Source organism: Mustela nigripes, chromosome 9, assembly GCF_022355385.1.
Source record: "Mustela nigripes isolate SB6536 chromosome 9, MUSNIG.SB6536, whole genome shotgun sequence".
Classification (NCBI taxonomy): domain Eukaryota; kingdom Metazoa; phylum Chordata; class Mammalia; order Carnivora; family Mustelidae; genus Mustela; species Mustela nigripes.
In genome coordinates this window covers 76,419,962-76,440,005 of record NC_081565.1, presented here as the reverse complement: position 1 = coordinate 76,440,005, position 20,044 = coordinate 76,419,962, and the positions used below count along the sequence as shown (strand labels likewise).

The 20,044-nt window shown below is 39.9% G+C and overlaps 1 protein-coding gene across 1 annotated transcript in view; it reads left to right on the top strand.

Moving 5' to 3' along the window:
* Positions 1 to 20,044, top strand: part of RORB (RAR related orphan receptor B) — a 185,750-nt gene that overhangs the window by 117,157 nt on the left and 48,549 nt on the right. The window contains exon 2 of the mRNA XM_059412318.1: positions 15,845 to 15,930. Coding sequence (XP_059268301.1) covers positions 15,845 to 15,930 — 86 coding nt within the window. The remainder of the gene's footprint in view (positions 1 to 15,844; positions 15,931 to 20,044) is intronic.

The window sequence follows — 20,044 nt, the reverse complement described above, 5'->3', positions numbered from 1 at the left end:
TTAAGTTCTCTGGATTATTCCAATGGGCATCCGAAGTTGGAAACCAGTGGGCTCAGCTCCACCAAGAGTACTATCGACGGGCTTGCCCACGGCCTCCCCAATCCACCTGACCACTCCTTGCCTTTCTTCCCGCTGAAAAGCATTTTCCAGTACAGTGTGGGCCAAGAAAAAACACAGGCGCTTGAGAAAAGAGAGGAAGAGAAGGGAGGGAGATCAAGAAACCATTTGTGACAGGTGATCAGAGAAAAGAAAATGAGAGCTGCCCCAGGTGGTCGCAGGAGGTGATGGTGAAGAGAAGCCATTGCGGTTCATCAGTGAATCCATATGGTAAACCTAAGGAAGGGTTAAATAAAGCTGCCCCTCGGGAGAGCGTTTTGCTCGTGCATAAAAATAGTGCTCTTTTCTGTAGGAGTTAAAGCAGTTTTTACCTAGCCATGATGGTCATGAAGTCAGAAATTTCTGTCCGTGTGTCTTTTGTCATTCTTGTTTTACAAGTGGGAGCACTGAGGCATGCGGGGAAAATGAAGTCACTTTAAAGCCCAGGGTTGAGGTCAGGTTAGGGTTAGAACACACTGTTGCCACGGGCATGGTGTAAGGCACCTGTGTTTTCTTCTGTAAAACGCCTGTGGGCTGTTTTAAGTACTCCATGGACAGCCGGGGTCCAGCATTTGAAAGAACAGGTCCATCCTTCATCCCTGGACCTCCAGAGGGGGTCTCAACTCATGGGAGCAAAGTAATTCCGAAGAAAATATAATCACAGAGATGACCCTTGTTACATGCCATGGGCCTCTTGGATCAGCTTCCAAAGGGTTGAGAACAAAGGAGAATTTCAGTGCAGAAATAACAGTTCTGGGGGCTGGATGCAGGGGGTGCGGGGAAGGATACGCAGCTCTTAAACTGCTGATCGTGATTTAGCAAATGCTGCCTTACCTCATGACTAAGTAGTATCCAAGGAAAAGCCAATATTCTCCCTGCCTGGGCAGGCCTTCACCCTTCACTTAATGAAATGGAACAGTTGATACCTTTAACTCCCTCCTTCATGTAATCTCATTAATGCAGTCTGTTGGGATTCTAGTTGAGGAGTAACATCAGGGCGGTCGTCAGACCTCCAGGGAAAAGTGCAATATTTTTCAGTTAGACTTGTAATTGCTACGTCAGAATGTGTGAGAACGAGCCCAAGAGTAAAGCTGACGCCACTGGTGAGTTTTGCGTTTTCTTCTCTCTTCGGACGCTTAGCTGTACCAACTGTCCTCCAGGCAAACAGGAAGCGGGTAGAAGCTCTCGGCACAATGAATTGATGGCTAGGGGTGGGAACAATACATATTTTCTGACTTGAGAATGTCTGTAATAAAGTGACTCAGGCTTTTTTCCCCCTGGAGAACATATTTATATGTGAGTGTTACCATATCCTATATTACCAAATGCATAAGTTTTGAGAATGAATTCAGGTAGTCACATGACCCTAGCATGAGGTTAACTCTGGGAACAGCCTTGTCACAGTTTTGTGGCTCTGATTTTAGTCATTGGCGTTGCTACCGTTAGGACGATTTTACTTTCTCTGATTTTTAAAAAATTCACGTTATGGTTATATGATGCCAGGCAGTTTCTCATACGTAAGAAACCTAGTTTCCAAAAAAGTGATTGGTTGAGTGATTACTAATAATATGGTGAATCATATTTGAGATTTTCTCCTAAATTTTTTTTACCAGTTAGTACCTCGTTCCCTGAATGCATATTATCTCATCGTGTTTTGAAATTGGTGTTGAGCATTTGTATTAAAAACATATCAGGGCAATATGATGGATGATTTGCTATACTTCTTTCCCTAGGACTAGAGAGCAATGAACAACAGTTGAAAATATGAAAATGTAACACAATTATTTGTTTCAAATAATACAAATCTTACCCCCATGCAAAAAAAGTTACTAATTAAACTAAAAGTCCTTTGGATATTATGTAAACTGAGAATTACATCTTTGCCTGTTTATAGCTTCCTGGTGCTTGCAATTTTAGAAAAGAATGGATATTATTTTAAAGCAATTATTCACTGATTTCAAATGTATGTTTTTAAAGACCGTCTTGGTGAAAGAAGCCATTACAAGCAGATTGCAGTTCTGACATCAGTGGATTCTTTAAACACTATTTATCCTTACTACTGACAGATTTACTCAGGATATTGTTGCTATTGTTGTTTAGAAATTAATAACACTGGACATATTAACGTCTATGCACTTAATCCTCTTTGCGTCTGAATTAACAATTAGCAGCGGCTGACAGGTGAACAGAAACGTTCCTTTCTCTCCTGATTTGGTGGGGAAAAGAACAGGAGTTTCCCCCTCTGTTGCAAAATTACAGAAAACCCAGTGTTTGGTTTTAAGAGCTTACGCGTGTGTTCACACACATTTTTTAAATAAATTATATGAGCAAATGTGTATTTACGTTCTGCAAAGAGAAACAAATATTTTACTTTCCTTTTCAATTTTAGTGGAATTAAAAGGAATATGCTAAATTAAATCTGCAGCTTCTTTTAAAAGTTACTACCGTAGAATACTTAGTGCTGTGCTCAGCAATCTGTAGTTTTCACCAGTCTCTTTCCTCTGTTATTTTCCCCCCCCAAATAAATATCTTTGCAGCTTCGAAGTAATTCAGACCTCTAAAGAAATGACAGGAAAAAGGAAACTTCCCTTTCTCCTATTGATTCAGTCGACTGATAGCCTCAAAAGGCCTTGGGTATAAATTAATGTATAAGAAACACAGCTAACAAACGGGCCAACCGTAAACATCTCCATGCAGACACTGTCAAAAACTATCAATGATTGTGAATCTTCTGGTTGTAGGGGAAAAAAAAAAGACAACAACAAAGGAAACTTGTCAAAGTGAAATTGGAAAATCACGGTATTTGTTCTTAGTACTTGGTCACCTTTGTTCCTACACCTCTTTTTGCCAGCTTACGTCAACACTGAATAAAGCTGTGACAGATTACCTGCAGCATGCTGGATCTGATGAGCTCAAAAATAAGATAGCTTGGGTCCTATAATATTTAGGATTATGCTGGTAATCTCTTTAGGGAAAGTGTGCAGTATCAGCAGAACGGGCATTCAGTCTTCGAGAGAGCTGGGCACTCCTAATTCTCCATTTGCTGGTCGCTAAACCTTTGCCTACATTGACAGAGGGCCTTTGTGATGTTTGGCGTAGGAGGAAGTCATTAGAGCTTTGAAAGTGACATCTTGAATTATCATTTGACCTCTAAAATAATTTCTAGTGTGGCGTGAAGATGCAAACTCCTTCCTTTAAAATCTGCATGTCTTCCTTTTTTTGGAAAGGCTATTTATGTAAGGATGAAACTGAGCCCATACCTGCCTTGGCTAGGACATACGTGATGTGAGGATGTAATTCTCAGCACAGAAACTCGCAGTACATTTTGCTATGGTAGCATTAGCTGTTAAAAACAAAGTCAGAGCTCTTGCAGAGAGGGCCTAAAATGAGGGCCTAAAAATCTGAGTTCTTATAGAATATTCAGTGATGCCATTAAATGTTCTAAGTGTTTTCCTATAAGCTAAAACTGCCTCATGTCATATTGGAGTGTCTCTTTATACAAATTTTTCACCAAATCAACTGTCCGATGGCAAAGCAAGTCTTTGTATTGACAATTCCTTTTCCATTTCATTGTCTCTCCCTCTCTCTGACACAAAACAGACGTAAAACTCTCATGTCCTAAAGTTTGTTTATGTAATAATTTGCTGTATTAATAGCTAGGGGAATATAAAAAAAAGATGTTTCTAAATATGAAAGAGTTCAGTTTAGGACCATCCAAGCAAATTGTAGGACATTATGAGCCAGTTAAATAAGATTATGGCACCAGGAAAAAAAAAAGAAGTCAATATAGTGCTAACATTCTGATCTTATGTGGACATTGTCTTCTTGCAGGACAGTAATCCACCCAAATACCTTACAAGAGGATAGCACGCCATTTTTATTTTATAAGGTTTCTCTTTTCCAGAGCAAAGGCATTGAAATTGGATTCTGATCACTGCCTTTTAGAATATAACCTAGTTCTTCTCCCTGTGGTCCTGCCTTGTCTCTTTTTAAACATACTTCAAGAGATTTAGCCTTTTTTTTTTTTTTTTTGCCACCAAGCAGAGAAAGATGTATTTTTCTTCCCTCTGAACTCACTAAACAAGGGCTGAGAGCTTCCAGAATGGTCTCTCCTGCTTTACCAATAAAGAAAACAAGAAGTAGTATTGTGTGGTTTCCATCCCAAACTTCAGTTACTTGCAGGGGATGTGTGTGTCTTTCTGTCTGTGTTTAATTAGTGTTCCTGTTCCAACCTTTGACTCTTCCATCTTCAGATACATAATAGGATGTCTTGATTTTCATATTCATCATGTATGTCCCTGTTAACTGGTCTTTCCAAGTATTGTTGAAAAGAAAGTAGCATACAGACTACCTCTTAGAGCACTGAGCCATACTACACAAGCCATATGAAACTGCCAATCCTGCATGCTCCCTTGCACACACAAAAAAGTGGCAATTTCATGTAGTTCAACCAGATGCATGTGACTACAGATAGAAAGCCTAGCCGTATGATAGATCTAAAAGCATTCTGTTCTACTGTTCACTTAACGCCAATAACTAAGCCCCCAAGATAAGTTTAAATAGCTCATCTAGAATTTTACTCTCATAATTGGATTTTCCTCTTTCAATCTTTAGTCACCAATTTTAACTTTGACATTTTCCTACCTATTTACCACTTGAAGTTCTGTTCACTCTCTAAACCACCTCACCCGCCAAACCTTCCCAGCGTCTCCTACTTGAAATCAACATCTTCTACTCCATATTCTTCTAGCACTCTCTCAGCCTGCCTTGCATTCAAATTATTTAGACCTCTGTGGGGCTGTACAATCACTGGATTCATTCTGAAGACAGAAACTTGGACTTGCTTGTATTTGTGGCCGAAAATAAACAAATACTTGCAGAATTAATTATTTTTAAAGTATTCCTCGCTCGTCTTTCTTGGGCTATCTCAGAGGATCCTGACCACTTCCATCAAAAGAAGTGCTTTTGTGTAATTCAATCATTTTTGATAATTAATAGAATTTTTAGTGCACTTACAGATGTGCAGAGCAGTTGAATAGAGTTCCACAGATGTACTCACCCCCTCCCATGCAGTTTCCGCTATGATTAATGTCTTGCATGAGTGTGATGTATCTGTTACAAGTCATGAACCAATACTGATACATTGTTTTTTTTCCTTCCTTTTTTTTTTTTTTTTTTTTTTTTTACTATTTTTAGATTTTTCTATTGTTAGTTTCAGAGGTAGAATGTTGTGATTCATCAGCTGCATGGAACACCAGTGCTCATTACATCCAGTGCCCTCCTGAAGGCCCATCACCCAGTTACCCTCATCTCCTCACCTACCTCCCCTCCAGCAGCCCGGAGATTAATCCCTAGAGTTAAGTGTCTCTTTTGGTTTGCCTTCCTCTCTGTTTTTATCTTACTCTATTTTTTCCTTCCTTTACCCTATATACATAAGTTTTGTTTCTTAAGTTCCACATATGAGTGAAATCATATGGTATTTGTCTTTCTCTGACTGACTTACTTTGCTTAGAATAATACACTCTAGTTCCAGCCACATCGTTATAAATGGCAAGATTTCATTCTTCTTGATGGCTGGGTTTTATTCCATTGTGTGTGTGTGTGTGTATGTGTGTGTGTGTGTGTGTGTGTAAAGATCTATATATATCTATATACACCTAAATACATACATACATATACACCTCATCTTCTTTATCCATTCATCTCTCAGTGGACACCTTCCATCGTTTGGCTGTTGGACATTGCTGCTGTAAACACTGGTGTACCGGTACCCCTTTGAATCACTATTTTTGTATCCTTAGGATAAATACCTAATAGTGCATATTAGGTATGCACTATTACATAATTATGAAATATTATGTAATAATATCCCATATTATGCACAACCACTACATAGGGTAATGTAATATTACTACATAGGGTAGCTCTATTTTTAAATTTTTGAGGACCTGCCGTACTGTTTTCCAGAGTGGCTGTACCAGTGTGCATTCCAACCAACAGTGTAAAAGGACTCCCCTTTCTCTTCATCCTCACCAATATCTGTTGTTTCCTGAGCTGTTCATTTTAGCCATTATGACTGGTGGTCTCTCACTGTGGTTTTGACTTGTATTTTCCTGATGATGAGTGTTGAGTTTGAGAAGTTCCTTATAGATTTTGGATACAAGCCTTTAATCTGATATGTCATTTGCAAATATCTTCTACCATTCTGTAGGTTGTCTTTTAGTTTTGTTGATTGTTTCCTCCACTGTGCAGAAGGTTTTTTATCTTGAACCCCAATGGTTCATTTTTGCTTTTGTGTCCCTTGCATCTGGAGGCATGTTTAGTAAAAAGTTGGGGCAGCCCATACTGATCCATTATTAACTACAGTCCATACTTTATATCAGGTTTACTCTATGTTGTATCATTCTATGGGTGTTGACCAATGGATAGATATTTATGCATCATTATACCATGCACAATAATTTCACTAACCTAACAATTCTTTGTTTCACCTATTTATATTCCCCTCCTTCCCCTGAATCTGTGGCAAGCACTGATTTTTTTTGTTTTCTTACTGTCTCTATTTTGCCTTTTTCAAAATGTAATATGGTTGGAATTACACTGCCTTCTTTCACTTACCCTATGCCTATGTGATTCTTCCATGTCTTTTCATGGCTTCATAGCTCCCTTCCTTTTTTTTTTTTTTTTTTTTTAAGATTTTATTTATTTATTTGACAGACAGAGACCACAAGTAGGCAGAGGCAGGCAGAGAGAGAGAGGAGGAAGCAGGCTCTCTGCTGAGCAGAGAGCCAGATGCGGGGCTCGATCCCAGGACCCTGAGATCATGACCTGAGCCGAAGGCAGAGGCTTAACCCACTGAGCCACCCAGGTGCCCCAGATCCCTTCTTTTTAATCACTGAATGATATTCCTTGTCTGGATGCAATGTAGTTGGTTTATCCACTCACCTATTAAAGAGTATCTCTTTTGTGGGGCAAGTACGAATAAAGTGGCCAGCAACATTAATGCAAAGGTTTTTGTGTGGATGTAGGTTGCCAATTCAGTTGCTGGGTCATATGGTCAGACCATGTAGTTTTATAAGAAACTGCCAAATTTCCTTCCAAAGCTGCTGTCCCATTTCGCATTCCCACCAGCAACAAATAAGCATTCCTTTTGCTCTGCATCCTTGCCAGCATTTGATATTATCATTTTGTTTTGTTTTTTAGATTTTAATCATTCTGGTAAGTGTGTAGTGGCATCACAAGGTTGTTTTAATTTCTAATTCCCTAATGACATACAACATTGAACATCTCCTCATATGCTGATTTGCCATCCATACATCATTGCTGTGGTGTGTTTTCTGGTCTTTTGCCCATTTTTTTTTTTTTTTTAATTTTGAAAACTCTTTGAATATTTTGGTTAGAAGCCCTCGGTCACATTCTTGTTTTCTAATATTTTTTTCCTGTCTGTCTTAATGCAATTTGATATTTAACAAAGAAAAGCTATATTTTTTCATCTCCCAGAAAGAGGGGATTTTGCTGTTTTTGAATTTTTATCAAGGGAATGAAGTCTGCCTGTTCTCTCTGAGTCATCTGTGTGTGACTTGGTGTGTGGAGTTCTCCATTCCTGTTCTCCTTCAGTGAAGGGGGTGCTGCATAAACATGAGCTTTCTGTTGAAGATTTCAGCTAAATGAAGACTAGAGAAAGAGGCTCAGAAACAAAAGAAGGAACCGCAGAGAGACTGGTTTTTCACTGAAGCAAAATAATCGCTGTTTTCTTCTTTTTATAACTGAAAAAAATTAGCTCTCAAGAATACACATCTCCTTTTAAGTTTTTAAAATTTATTTAAGTAATTTCTGTACTCCCATGTGGGAATCAAGTTCATGACCCTGATATCAGGAGTCACATGCTCTTCCGATTAAGCCAGCCGGGTGCCCCATGTCTTTTTTTTTTTTTTTTTTTTTTGAGATGAAAGTCTCCTCACATGGAGTTGTGGTTTAGGGGTAGACACTCTGAGAGTTAAATTATAGAATACCTTCTCTTTCTTTCTTCCAAGACTTCTCAGATTTCACTGTATGAATCACAGAAACATTGTTACAATGCAGATTCTGATTATCTTGGTCCAAGGTAGAAACTAAGGCCTGAATTTCTTTTTTTTTTTTTTTAAGTTTTTTTTTTTTTAAAAGATTTTATTTATTTATTTGACAGAGGAGATCACAAGTAGGCAGAGAGGCAGGCAGAGAGAGAGAGAGGAGGAAGCAGGCTCCCCGCTGAGCAGAGAGCCCGATGCGGGACTCGATCCCAGGACCCTGAGACCATGACCCAAGCCGAAGGCAGCGGCTCAACCAACCAAGCCACCCAGGCGCCCCCTTTTTTTTTTTATTTTTAAAGATTTTATTTATTTGATAGAGAGTGAGAGAATGACAGGGGAGAAGGTCAGAGGGAGAAGCAGACTCCTCATGGAGCTGGGAGCTGGATGCAGGCTCGATCCCGGGATTCTGGGATCATGACCTGAGCCGAAGGCAGTCGCTCAACCAACTGAGCCACCCAAGTGCCCCTAAGGCCTGAATTTCTAGTGAGCTGGTGAGGGACCACACTTTGATCGTAGGGCTCAGGACAGCGTGATGATGGATGGGAGGAATGCAGTGAGAAACCATCATGACTACTGAGCTCTGTGTCAGTGAATATGGCTCCTCCAGATGGGGTAGCCTTCCGAAGGTATCCTCTCCAGGATTACCACAGAGAGCTGAAATGAGCTCATCTCTTTGCAAATATTGTTTGACCTCCTTATCTCCACCAAAATGGAGTAAACTTTGTGTGATTAAAAATTTAAAATAGAAAAACTACTTTTTAAAATCTCCTTGAAAGGCTTTTTTTGAAGAGCATCCAGTGAGTGAGCTAGTAGTGGTCAGACCCCAAAAACAGGTCTGCAGAAAGCGGGGCGGGGGGTGGGGAGGAGACATACTACCACACAGGGTTACGGTGTGAAGAGATGTAGACCCAGCTGACAATCGTTAAAATCTGTAAAGGAAACCCAGTACACCGAGTGTTAATTACAGTAATGCAAGATGTTTCTGGTCATACACTGGCTTCTCTTTCTTCTGCCTTGTCAATTAATGACAAGGGTTTTTTGTAACAAATTCTTTGAGTGTCCTTCCTCCTGCCTTTTGAACAAAAGAGATATACCTAACAGACAACAGTAGAAACTCCTTTTCCTGAGTGCCATAAACTTTTTCATTTCCCTTAATGCCAGAGAAATTAAAAATTCCATTAGTTCTCAGAATAGCTACAGCTGTAATTGCCTGGACATCACTGGGCAGTTCTTAAACCTGAATGCTGTCCTAGGCAGCTTGTTAAAAAGCAAATTCTGATTCAGTTGGTCTTGGGAAAGTCTTGATTCAAGGCATTTCTGACATGCCCCCAGGTCGTGCCAGTGCCACTGGTGTGCAGACCACACTGTGGGTGGTCACCAAAGACATGACTCTTTTATCCTGAATGATGTCAGATCCTAAACACACATTATCTTGTTGTAATTAAAACTCTGATAGGATAAGATGTAGCTAATGGGAATCAATTCATAAATAATGAGTTTAAAACCACTACGACTTCCAAGGGGGATATTTAACTTACTCTCAGTAATTGCTATTGATGATGATACTAATTGCTGCTACTGTCCTTTGTTGGTCTCATTCTCGTTCTCTGTTGTTTTGGTCTATTGAGGAGTTAGAGTCAGCAAGCAACTCTTTGGGGCACAATGTTCCTCTGGAAGATAAATCAACGCCCTTCATGATAATCCTATAAATCAGGCCTTTGAAAAAAATCATTTTTTGCCATTCTCATATGATAGCAATTTTTTCTTAATCTTGTTCCCAGTGACATATGGGATATAATAATATAAAAATAAATGTTACCTGCAGGTCATTCAGAAGCTGTCTGTCTAAACTGAATGGAACCAAAGGTTCACACAGTCTACCACCCAGAATATTACAGAGGAGAGTTTAAGAAGAAAAGGAGATCCCAAATGCTGATAGAGGAATTAGAGGAATTCTCGTAGGAATTAGAGTGTACTGAGTTGCATGCACTGGTTTTGGTATTTAAGCAGGAAGCTGGGATTAAAGATGCTGTGCGCCCCATTGAGACACACGTGAACGCAGACCTGATCCGATGTCAGGAATCTTTTAGAGTCATCACATAGCGTGATATAAAAGCTCAAAGACTTCTGCCTTTTTCCTAAGGGTCTCATTTTTCCACACTTCCGCTCTTTTCTGATAAATCAGAGTTGCACTGAAACCAGATCTTAGAAATACTCGCTTTATCCTGTAGGTTTGCTCTTCTGTGACATCAGAAGATTGTATGCCCGATAGAGGTAGAAACTTACCAGTCTGCCAGTGAGAGAGGGAGGGACTATGAACAGGGATTTTAATTAGGACTTGCCACAAACGGTAGGTGAGCCGCAACTTACACAACTACTGAGACCATGTGCAAAAGGAATTTTAACCAAAATAGTCAACCTTATTGGAAGTTTTGTATGTGCAAATTTTGCTTCACTCAGACAGTAAGAGTTTTTCCTGCTCTGCCCACTTTTAGCATAACTAAAATTCTGGGAAACAGAAACTGAGGGGTAAACCCGGTATCCAGGAATGGAAGTTATTGCTGATGGGGCAGATGTTTCTTATTTCCCTTCAGGAAAAGAAAAATGGGGGTGCCTGGGTGGCTCAGTCCACTGGGCATCCGACTCTTAATTTCACCTCAGATCATGATCTCAGGGTCCTGGGATCGAGCCCTGACCCTGGCTTCACTCTCAGTGGGTCGTCTGCTTGAGATTCTCCCTCTCTCTCTGCCCCAGCCCCCCTCAAATAAATGAATAAATCTTTTTAAAAAGAAAAAGAAGAAAAGCAGAAAACAAAAGATGCTAATAGTAAACCCCAAACCAAAGGTCAGCAAACAAATAGAAACTTCTTGGTCACTCCTTAGTAATTTCAGATTATAGGCTTGTCCCTGGGCTTTATTTCCTTTGCAGGTGGTTCACATGCTACAGAGTTCCTAGTTCACAGCTTGATTCATTTAATCCTCAACGGGAGGGAGCTTCACTGTAGCAGAATCACTTGCGGATCTCTTCCAAAATATATATCCACCCCAATCGCAAGATTCTGATTACTTCTCCTCACTCCAAACATGGGAAATCTGTATTGCTTAAAGCCTTTTTTTTTTTTTTTTAAAGATTTTATTTATGAGAGAGAGAGAGATAGAGGAGGAGGAGAGCAGACTCTCCCCTGAGCAGGGAGCTGATGTGGGGTTTGATCCCTGGACCCTGAGATCATGACCTGAGCTGAAGGCAAATACTTAACCAGCTGAGCCACCCAGGCACCCCTGCTTAAAAGGGACTATGTGGAATCTCTTGGTTGTACTGAAAGAAAGAAAATTAGGACTACTGCTTTTAGGAGTCATACAAATGATCTTTGGTCTCAGTAGAAAATTTTTTTTTAAAAAAGTCCTGAGGCACCTGGGTGGTTCAGTCAGTTAAGCATCTGTCTTTGGCTCAGGTCATGATCCTAGGGTTCTGGGATCAAGCCCCATGTTGAGCACTCTGCTGAGTGGGGACCCTGGTTCTCCCTCTCCCTCTGCTGGTCATTCCCCCTACTTGTGCTCTCTCTCCCTCTCTGTCAAATAAATTTTATATATATATATTTGTTGTTTTAACTTAGACACTTTCCTCCACGGACTTAAAATGCCCTGATGATAAAAATGGCCAGGTTGAGTTGTTGGAGTGGGGATTGAGTGCCACAAGAACATCCGCAGTTTCCTTCAACCAGACAGTACCTGAACAGTCCACTATTACTACCGTGCCTGGTGGATTCTTTTAAGAATGAAGGTATTTTGATGCATTTCCTAGTGCATGCATTCACCTGGATTAGTTAATCTAACTTCACACCTGCCTTCAGCAGCAGGGGGTTCTGAGAGAGCAGAACAAAAGATATGTACATTTTGATCCTCAGGAAGCACTGAACACACGGTGACTTCATGCGCTGCTGTAGTAAGGGGCTCTAAGCAAGGGAGAGCCTTCAGGAGGTACCGGGGGACAGGGGGAGAAGAGAGAACTGCCATCTTCAAAGAAGAGACCAACTGTGACTAGTTGATAATTATCGAATAGGACCTGCCTGCCAAATCAGGGAGTATTAAACTAATTGTACTTCCTAATGTGATCTTTTATAAGGTAAAACATCAAATTCTTTCAAATCTTTCATGATAGTCTTTGATATTGTATGAATATCATTTCCGAAATACTATCTAGGATTGCTTTTATAACAAAAAGATCTAGTTGGTAAATAAAATGTTAAGTCTTCACAGAGGATTGCCAGTAGGAAAATGGAAGTGAGCAGAAGATATAAGAAATGGGGAAACTGTGAAATGAGCACATCTCAAGCCGTCTCTCAGGGCATCGCGGCTCCTCTGTGTTTGTCTCTCAGAGAACACTATTGTTGAATTAATCCACGAGTCGCACAAAAGCAGGACAGTTGAACTCCCCCTTCAGTTACCTTAGAGCGCCTTCACTGTTACAGCTGGTGTGGTCCAAGCCACCACATCCTCCCTGGACGTTCAGCTTGGACCTGTGATAAATAGCATGTCTGCAGATCTGTGTTCACTGCAAGATAACTGCCTACCAGACCGTGCCTGGAGTACTGGCAGGACGTTTAGAAGTGTCCATTGGAGCAGTAACGTCCTCGTTGTCCTAATCAGTGTCCGAAATTCTCTGCCTTGAAGACGTGCTTTATAAAATACATAGGACGAGTTGTGATGTTGTAGCGCAGAAGCAGTTTTTTTTAAATGAAGGCAAAGGAATAGGATTAGTCCTTTAAATTATTTAAATTTATCTTTACCTATAATACGCCTCAGATGACCTGTTCTGCCATGATAGGTAAAAACAGTCCTTGGTTTCCAGTTGATAATGCCTTCCTACACATAGCAACACACATATGCCCTTTTCTTTCTCTTTAAAAATACTGTTAAAATGTTTATGGTTCTTCAGGATTACACGTTGAGCTGGGATAATAAATATGTATAAATATGCAGATGCTCTATCGAATCATTCCTTCTCCCATTTGTATTTTCCAAGTTGTATAAGATAACCTTTGTGGCTTTCAAAAACATCTTCTCACACCCTGGGGGGCAAATTACCTCTATTTTCATTTCCTTTAGAGTTAGATCATTTTATAATTAAGAACTTATTGAAGCAGATTCTCCCCACGTGTAAGTTACTCCCTGGGGAGTAATTTATGCAAAGAGTGCCTCTGACTTAATATCATAGACGCCTAACAACTGTACAGCGGATACCTGTTATTTTTAGTCAGTTTTGTAATCATTATAAAGAATCCCCTGTTTGAAAGGTTATCACTTAAAAAAAAAAGTACAAATAATGTATAGTGTCACTCTTTTGAGTTTCTTAAATAAGATTTTGTAATAGAGGAATAATAACGTGGTCTGTCATAATTCTTGTCCAATAGCATTAGAAATACCAGCTAACAATAGTTCTGATGCTGATGAAGACTGACATTTTGTAGTTCTTTACTCTTTGCAAGGCACTTCACATAAAATATCTCATTTAATCTTCACCAATCTATGACGTTTGTCAGCTAAACTTGATAAACCAAAGAACAAGAATTTGGTCTTGGCCGTGGACCCAATCAGTAACAGATTAAGGACAGGAATCCAGGAAAAGAGAATAGAATTACATCAACTCTCACATTTTTCCCCCATCACAAAACCTTGAAAACAATTACCAGTTCATCTCATTTGAAAGCTAAAGGAACAGAACTAATATAAATACTTAGGCTCATAACTGTTTTAGTTGACTTTGTCTCATCTCCTGATGTTTTTATCATTATCTCTGGCTGGTGCTATTGGACTAATATAGGAATTCAAAATTGTATTCATGTCCGAAACCTGAGGTAGGCAGGGAAAGGGTTATTGAACAAAGTATTGGGAAAGCTGGCTAATTTCTAGTTGCCATCTCCCAAACCAGCTCAAGGGCATCATTAACCACTTCGATCCTCAGTTTTCTCATACGAAAAATAGGGCCATAACGCTGAATTTTTTGCTCATAAAGATGACTTGAACTTACCATGAAATACTTGGTTTCAAAAAATTGAATACACTCTCCTAAAGCTAAGTATTCTCTTTTTAAAAAATGCAAAACAATAAGAGAAAGAGGGTTATGTCTTACATTTATCTGTTTTGTATATTCCAGGGTGAGAAACTGTAGAAAAGCATCCAAACGGCAGATTGATGTACAAAGCATTTTGAGGCATATTTTGCATAATTATTTTAAATTGGGAACAGGAATAGCAGCTCTTCCTGGTGTGTACAATTTTAACAGCACTTAGAATACTACCAGAGACATAGGAATTACTATATTCTAAATAAAGTTTATCTCATGGATTCATCCATAACCTCAATGCTGATGACTTAAAATCATCTTTCCACAAGTTTCCATCTACAGGTGCCTACCTGTGCCCACGGGCAAGATGGAAATCCCATGCTCCACCACATTCCACAAAGTAGTTGCCTTACCAGCAGCCCCATTTGTGTCAAACCTGCTGTTGAACCTGACCCTCAAGGGTGAAGCTGAAGTCACCTTTGATTCTCCATCAGTCTCCACCTCTGTGTCCTTTCTTCTGTTGATCCCAATTGAAATTCCTATTTGCTTCTTCTCTCCCTTTCTCCTGCCACTGATGTAGTCCATACTTTGATCTCCTAACACCAGCTTTGGAATAGCCTTTGAATTGGTCTTCTGCTTCATTTTGTTCAACTGGCTGAACCCACCCTTCTGAAGGACCCAAACCACCACTTCCAACATGTCTTCACCCTGTTCCCTTCCTTGAATCCTTATGGCCAGTGGCATCAGGTGAAAATTCCTCTACTAACTCCCAGGAACTCCATAATCTCCTATCACTCCCTCTACCCAACCACATGGCCCACGTTTCCAGTAGAGCTGAGTTGTCTGTGAGCCATTGTCAATGATCATGAGGCACTGTCACTCCAGATCTCTTCTGTTCCATTCTGCTGGCAGAAATGCCCTTTGCCCTTCACATCGGCCTAACCTCATCGTACACAATCTTCAAACTCAGCCCAGATGTCTTCATCCCCATGAAATTACTTTGTTTATATTAAAGTCATAGTAGCCACCTGTTTTTATCATTTTCCCCTGATTTCTCCATGGATTAATTTTGTTATATTAGTGAAATTATTTGTGTCCTTAATTTATAATATCTTGTGTCGATAACTTTTATTAGTTTCGTGGTCATGTGGAGTATGATCAATACATATTGTCTCCGTTGACATTTTCACCAGTAAACGTCCAGCCACATCATGTATAAAGCCTCCACCATCCCTTCCAGTTTTGCTTTATTTACTTATTTAAAATGCTATTGAAATGAGGCATGGGATAGCTCTCAGTGACCTCGTGTTTGAAGTGCAAAATAAGAGAACCAAAGCCACAGGTTCAAGGGATTTTTGAGTCAACTTAGTAACCAGGTCAAGCTTAAAAAAGAGGAAGCAGTGAACTAAGAGTTTAGAAAACTTCTGATCCCTGCTTATATATTTCAGTTTTAGAAAAACAAAGCAAACGGTGGTAGATGGCTGTCCTTTCTCTCCAGGAGTGGTGGGCGACCCCACTCCAGCGTCCTCAAATCCTAAGGTCATGCTGGGAAGAGGTGGGGAAGGAGACAGGAGAGCAAAAGGATGAAACTCAAAATGTGTCTTTTCCCCTTTCAGCACAAATTGAAGTGATACCATGCAAAATTTGTGGCGATAAGTCCTCCGGGATCCACTACGGAGTGATCACGTGTGAAGGCTGCAAGGTAGGGGGCTTGAACACAGCACTGGCCAGGCATCGTGTTTGCCTCAGGCATCGGTATACCTCCCCATGCGCGTGGTGACATCTTTTCAAAGAGGGCTGAAGGGTGCTGTGCTTGCTGCTGACCCATGGGAGCTTCTGCTTGGTGTGTGGCTGGGTTGGTTTTCTGTCCTTTGGCCTTCCTTCTTTTTCGTGGTTGCATACCTGGTCAGCAGCTACTTAAAAATGGATTTTTAAAAATGGATTTTAAAAGCTTGACTTAAGTCACATTTACAGATAGAAATACAGCCTCTTCCTGTTTTAACAGTACTGTCTTTAGTAAACTCAAGGGTGTTGATTACTAGGTGAAACTACTAAAGGTTAAAGATTGCAAGCCAATGGCCTAGATTTATTAATCTGCTTGAGAAAGTCACAGGTAACAGTTGCAGTATGCACAGGACCATCTTTTATTCTCACATTCCAGAAAAATAAAAGTAGAAGCATAGAATGTCAGAAGTATACCAGACTCTAAATTAGTTAAAAATTATCTGCCCCAACCTCCTCATCTTTCAGTGAGTGAGGTATAAACAAGATCATACCATTAGGCCAATGTCACTGATCTAGTTAGTGACAGAGTATGGCCAAAAACACAGGATTTTTATTCTCAATCTAGTGTTCTTCTCCAAGGAGAGATTGAACCAACCCTTCCAAAGACAAATTCCTATGAGCAAGTTGCTCTTAAAAATACAAAGTTGAAAATCACAGTTAACACAGACCTAATCTGAAATAAGAGAAACTTGAAAGTTCACAGTAAGTTTTTTTCAATTCTTCCTTAGAAGGGGGAGTGGGAATGAGAGGCAAAACACCACGGAGGAAATAAAAAAACAATTCCACACCTAATTTCAAAGGGCAAAGTGTCACCAGAACACAGAAAATGTAGCTACACTCTGCGAGTGAAAAATGACATGTTGCAAAGTTACTGGCAAAAGCAATCATATTTTTGATCAAAGATGGAAGCAGAGCGACTCATTAATTAATTGAAGACCGGTAGACAGGGGCCCCTGGCTGGCTCAGTTGGTGGAGTACATGACTCTTGATCTCAGGGTTTTGAGCTCGAGCCCCACGTTGGGTAGAAAGATGACTTAAAAAATTAAAAAAATTTTTAAATCTGTAGACTGAAGGAGATGTACCACAACCATAGATTCTAAGAACAAGCCTTAATATTAACAGACTCAAAAACATGTGAAATGAAACTCACCGTAACGGTCAGATAGTCGTGGTATGTGAAAAACTGGCCATGTCTTCATAATAGTCTCAAAAAAGTATGATTCCTGGAACTGAAACTGGGAGGAAGAAAAGAAAAATAAATGAAAATAAAGTGGGAAAAGGACAGAGAGGGGAGAATAACATAAATGTAACTAACCTGTCGATACACTGACCTGCTTTCAAAGTGGTGAGTGATCATCCGTATTTGAAGGGCATGAGACTTGCGCTGCGTTCTGGTCCTCTGCAGACCTACAGCTGAGAACTGTGTGTTACCCAATTTAATGCAGTTCTTCTTCATCAGAAGAAACAAGCAAAATTACAAATCAGCGATTTTTTATTCTCCTTAGACAAATAGTTTTCTTCGTAACATTAACAATTTAAGAATCTGAACCCTCCAGGGAAAGCATTCCCACCACTGTGTTGGTTTATTATGCAATGTTAAGGCCTCTGGTCTGGTTTACAAAGTAACCACCATATACATTTTTTTTTTTTTAACCAGTGTCAAAGTGTGGATGTTTTGTGTTTCAACATATAAGCTCTATTAAGAAAACGCCCGATTTCAAAATATGAGTGTATGCTCATGTTAAAAAGCAAAACATCTTAAACAGTAATTTCCAGAAGACTTGACTCTGAAACAAAGATACTCGAACAGGTCAATAGCCAGAAACAAGTGTGTAGGTTCCTGTCATCTTTTCTGTTTAAAGGGAAAAGATCCAATACTAGAAACTACATTGCCATTCAGAACCATATTCTAAAGGTGTAGCCAGAATGACATTGTACATGACATTACTTTTTTTTTTATGTCCTGGGAAAACCCACATGTGTCAATCTGCTGCATATTTCTCCAAATAGAAAACTCAAGAAACTGCTCAGAATAAGATGTCGGAATCAGTACGTTCACTATCAACCTCTGAATTTTCATAATATGGTTCTTGAGTCAACATAAACAGCCCATTTCAAATAACATCAATTCAGCTTGTGCACTTATTCAAATCCCTCCTCATTCAATAAAACTTGAAACAGAATCTCTTTTTTATGCCAAAGACCTCATTTGCAATAATGAACAACAGATAAGCAAGAAAAGCCTCATAATTAATGTCAAATTGACCTTAAATTAGGACTGTGGCTATGACTTCAAAAGTCTTCTCTGTCAGCTCTTTTGCTAAGTGGCACTAAAGCATCCAAAGATAAAAACCACCAATGCTTTCTTAAAATATAAATTCAAAGTCCTCTTTTATCAAGACTGATGGGCCGAAGTTATGGCTTCTGACTGCTTTGATGGTATACATCTTCCTTGACCTGCATAGGGATTATGTCCCTAACAAACTCAGGGTGAGTTGAAAATACCTGAAGTCAAAAATGCATTTAATACACTTAACCTACCAAACATCGAGGCTTCGCGTCACCCACCTTAAGTGTGCCCAGAACACTTACATTAGCTTATAGTTGGGTAAAGTCACAAAGCCCACTTTATAATAAAGTGTCGAGTATCTTATGTAATTTATTGAATAACATACTGAAATTGAAAACCAGAATGGCTGTGAGTATAGGGGATTGTTGACCCTCGTGATTGCCAGGCTGACTGGGAGCTGGGGCTACAGCCCTGCCCAGCATCACAAGAGAGCACCATACTGCCTCTCACTAGCCTGGGAAAAGATCCAAATTCAAAGTATGGTTTCTACTGAACGCGCACTGCTTTCGCTCCACATGTAAAGTCAAAACATCATAAATTGAACCATTGTATGTCAGGAGCCATTTGTGTAGGGAGTACATCATTTCGATCCCTGGGGATTGGATGTGAGCTCCATTTTAAAGGCTCCATGAATTCATTCAAACTAGACAATTAGATAGCTCCTTCTGCCATCGCTGGTCCATTATGTAAGCAATACACGTGGGCCTGTGGGCACCAGAGTCGTCCTTGTTTTGAATGACTTGGAGCTTAAACACAAAACTGGTTGGCATTTTTACTCTCTAAAAAGATACGCACCACACATCTATTTCTGAAGTTCCTCACAAGAGTGGCCGAGCTCTCTTCACGTGCCAGGCCACGCTGTAGGAGAGCCCCAAACTGAAAGAAAATCGATAATCTTGATCCTCTTTGAACTTGTTGGGGTGTTTTGCATTTATGTTGATTCTCAATATATTGTGTTAAAATATTAATTATCCTGATTAACAAGTTTTTTGGCTCCTCTTAAATTTTATGGCCAAGATGGGTGCCTCACTAGCTGTGACCGTAGACCCAGCCCTGCTCTATCCTGCTGTTGATAACTAAGGAAACACAGATTTTCCCCTGTAGGGTTTTCTAATTAAGGCAAGGGTATCCAAAGAATTTTTTAAATGATTAACTCAGCTGTGGATTTATCTAGAAGGGTTATGTACAGTCCATGGCAGTTATGTTTGTACCAGAAAGACCCAGACTTACTTGTAGGAAAACCTCCTACATCTCCCGAGCCTGAGGCCAAGCAAAGAGCATGTGTTCAGCTTTTATTTTTGCTGATTTTTAATGAACAATGTATATACCATATTTCCTTTATTTAGAGATGAGGTTAATTATAAGGGACATCACTGATATTAAAAAAAAACAACCTTCCAGATGCATTCTGGCCAAATTTAAAATTTTTCAAATAGGTGAGTGTGCATCTTAGGAACTATAGGAAGGTGATGGTACACACTGGGCCCACCCTCCTCAGTACAGCTATTGCGACCAATAGCCCAAGTTCTTTTCCCCGCCCCCTTGCACTTGCTGTAAGGTTGCATTATTGTCCCCCTCATGTTTTGTCGCATTCGGCTTGGCAATCACGCTGTCCTTTGCCACTCCTTCCCCACGCCCTCCTCTTTGAAGGAAGGAGCTATGTTCTGGTTTTCTTTGCAGA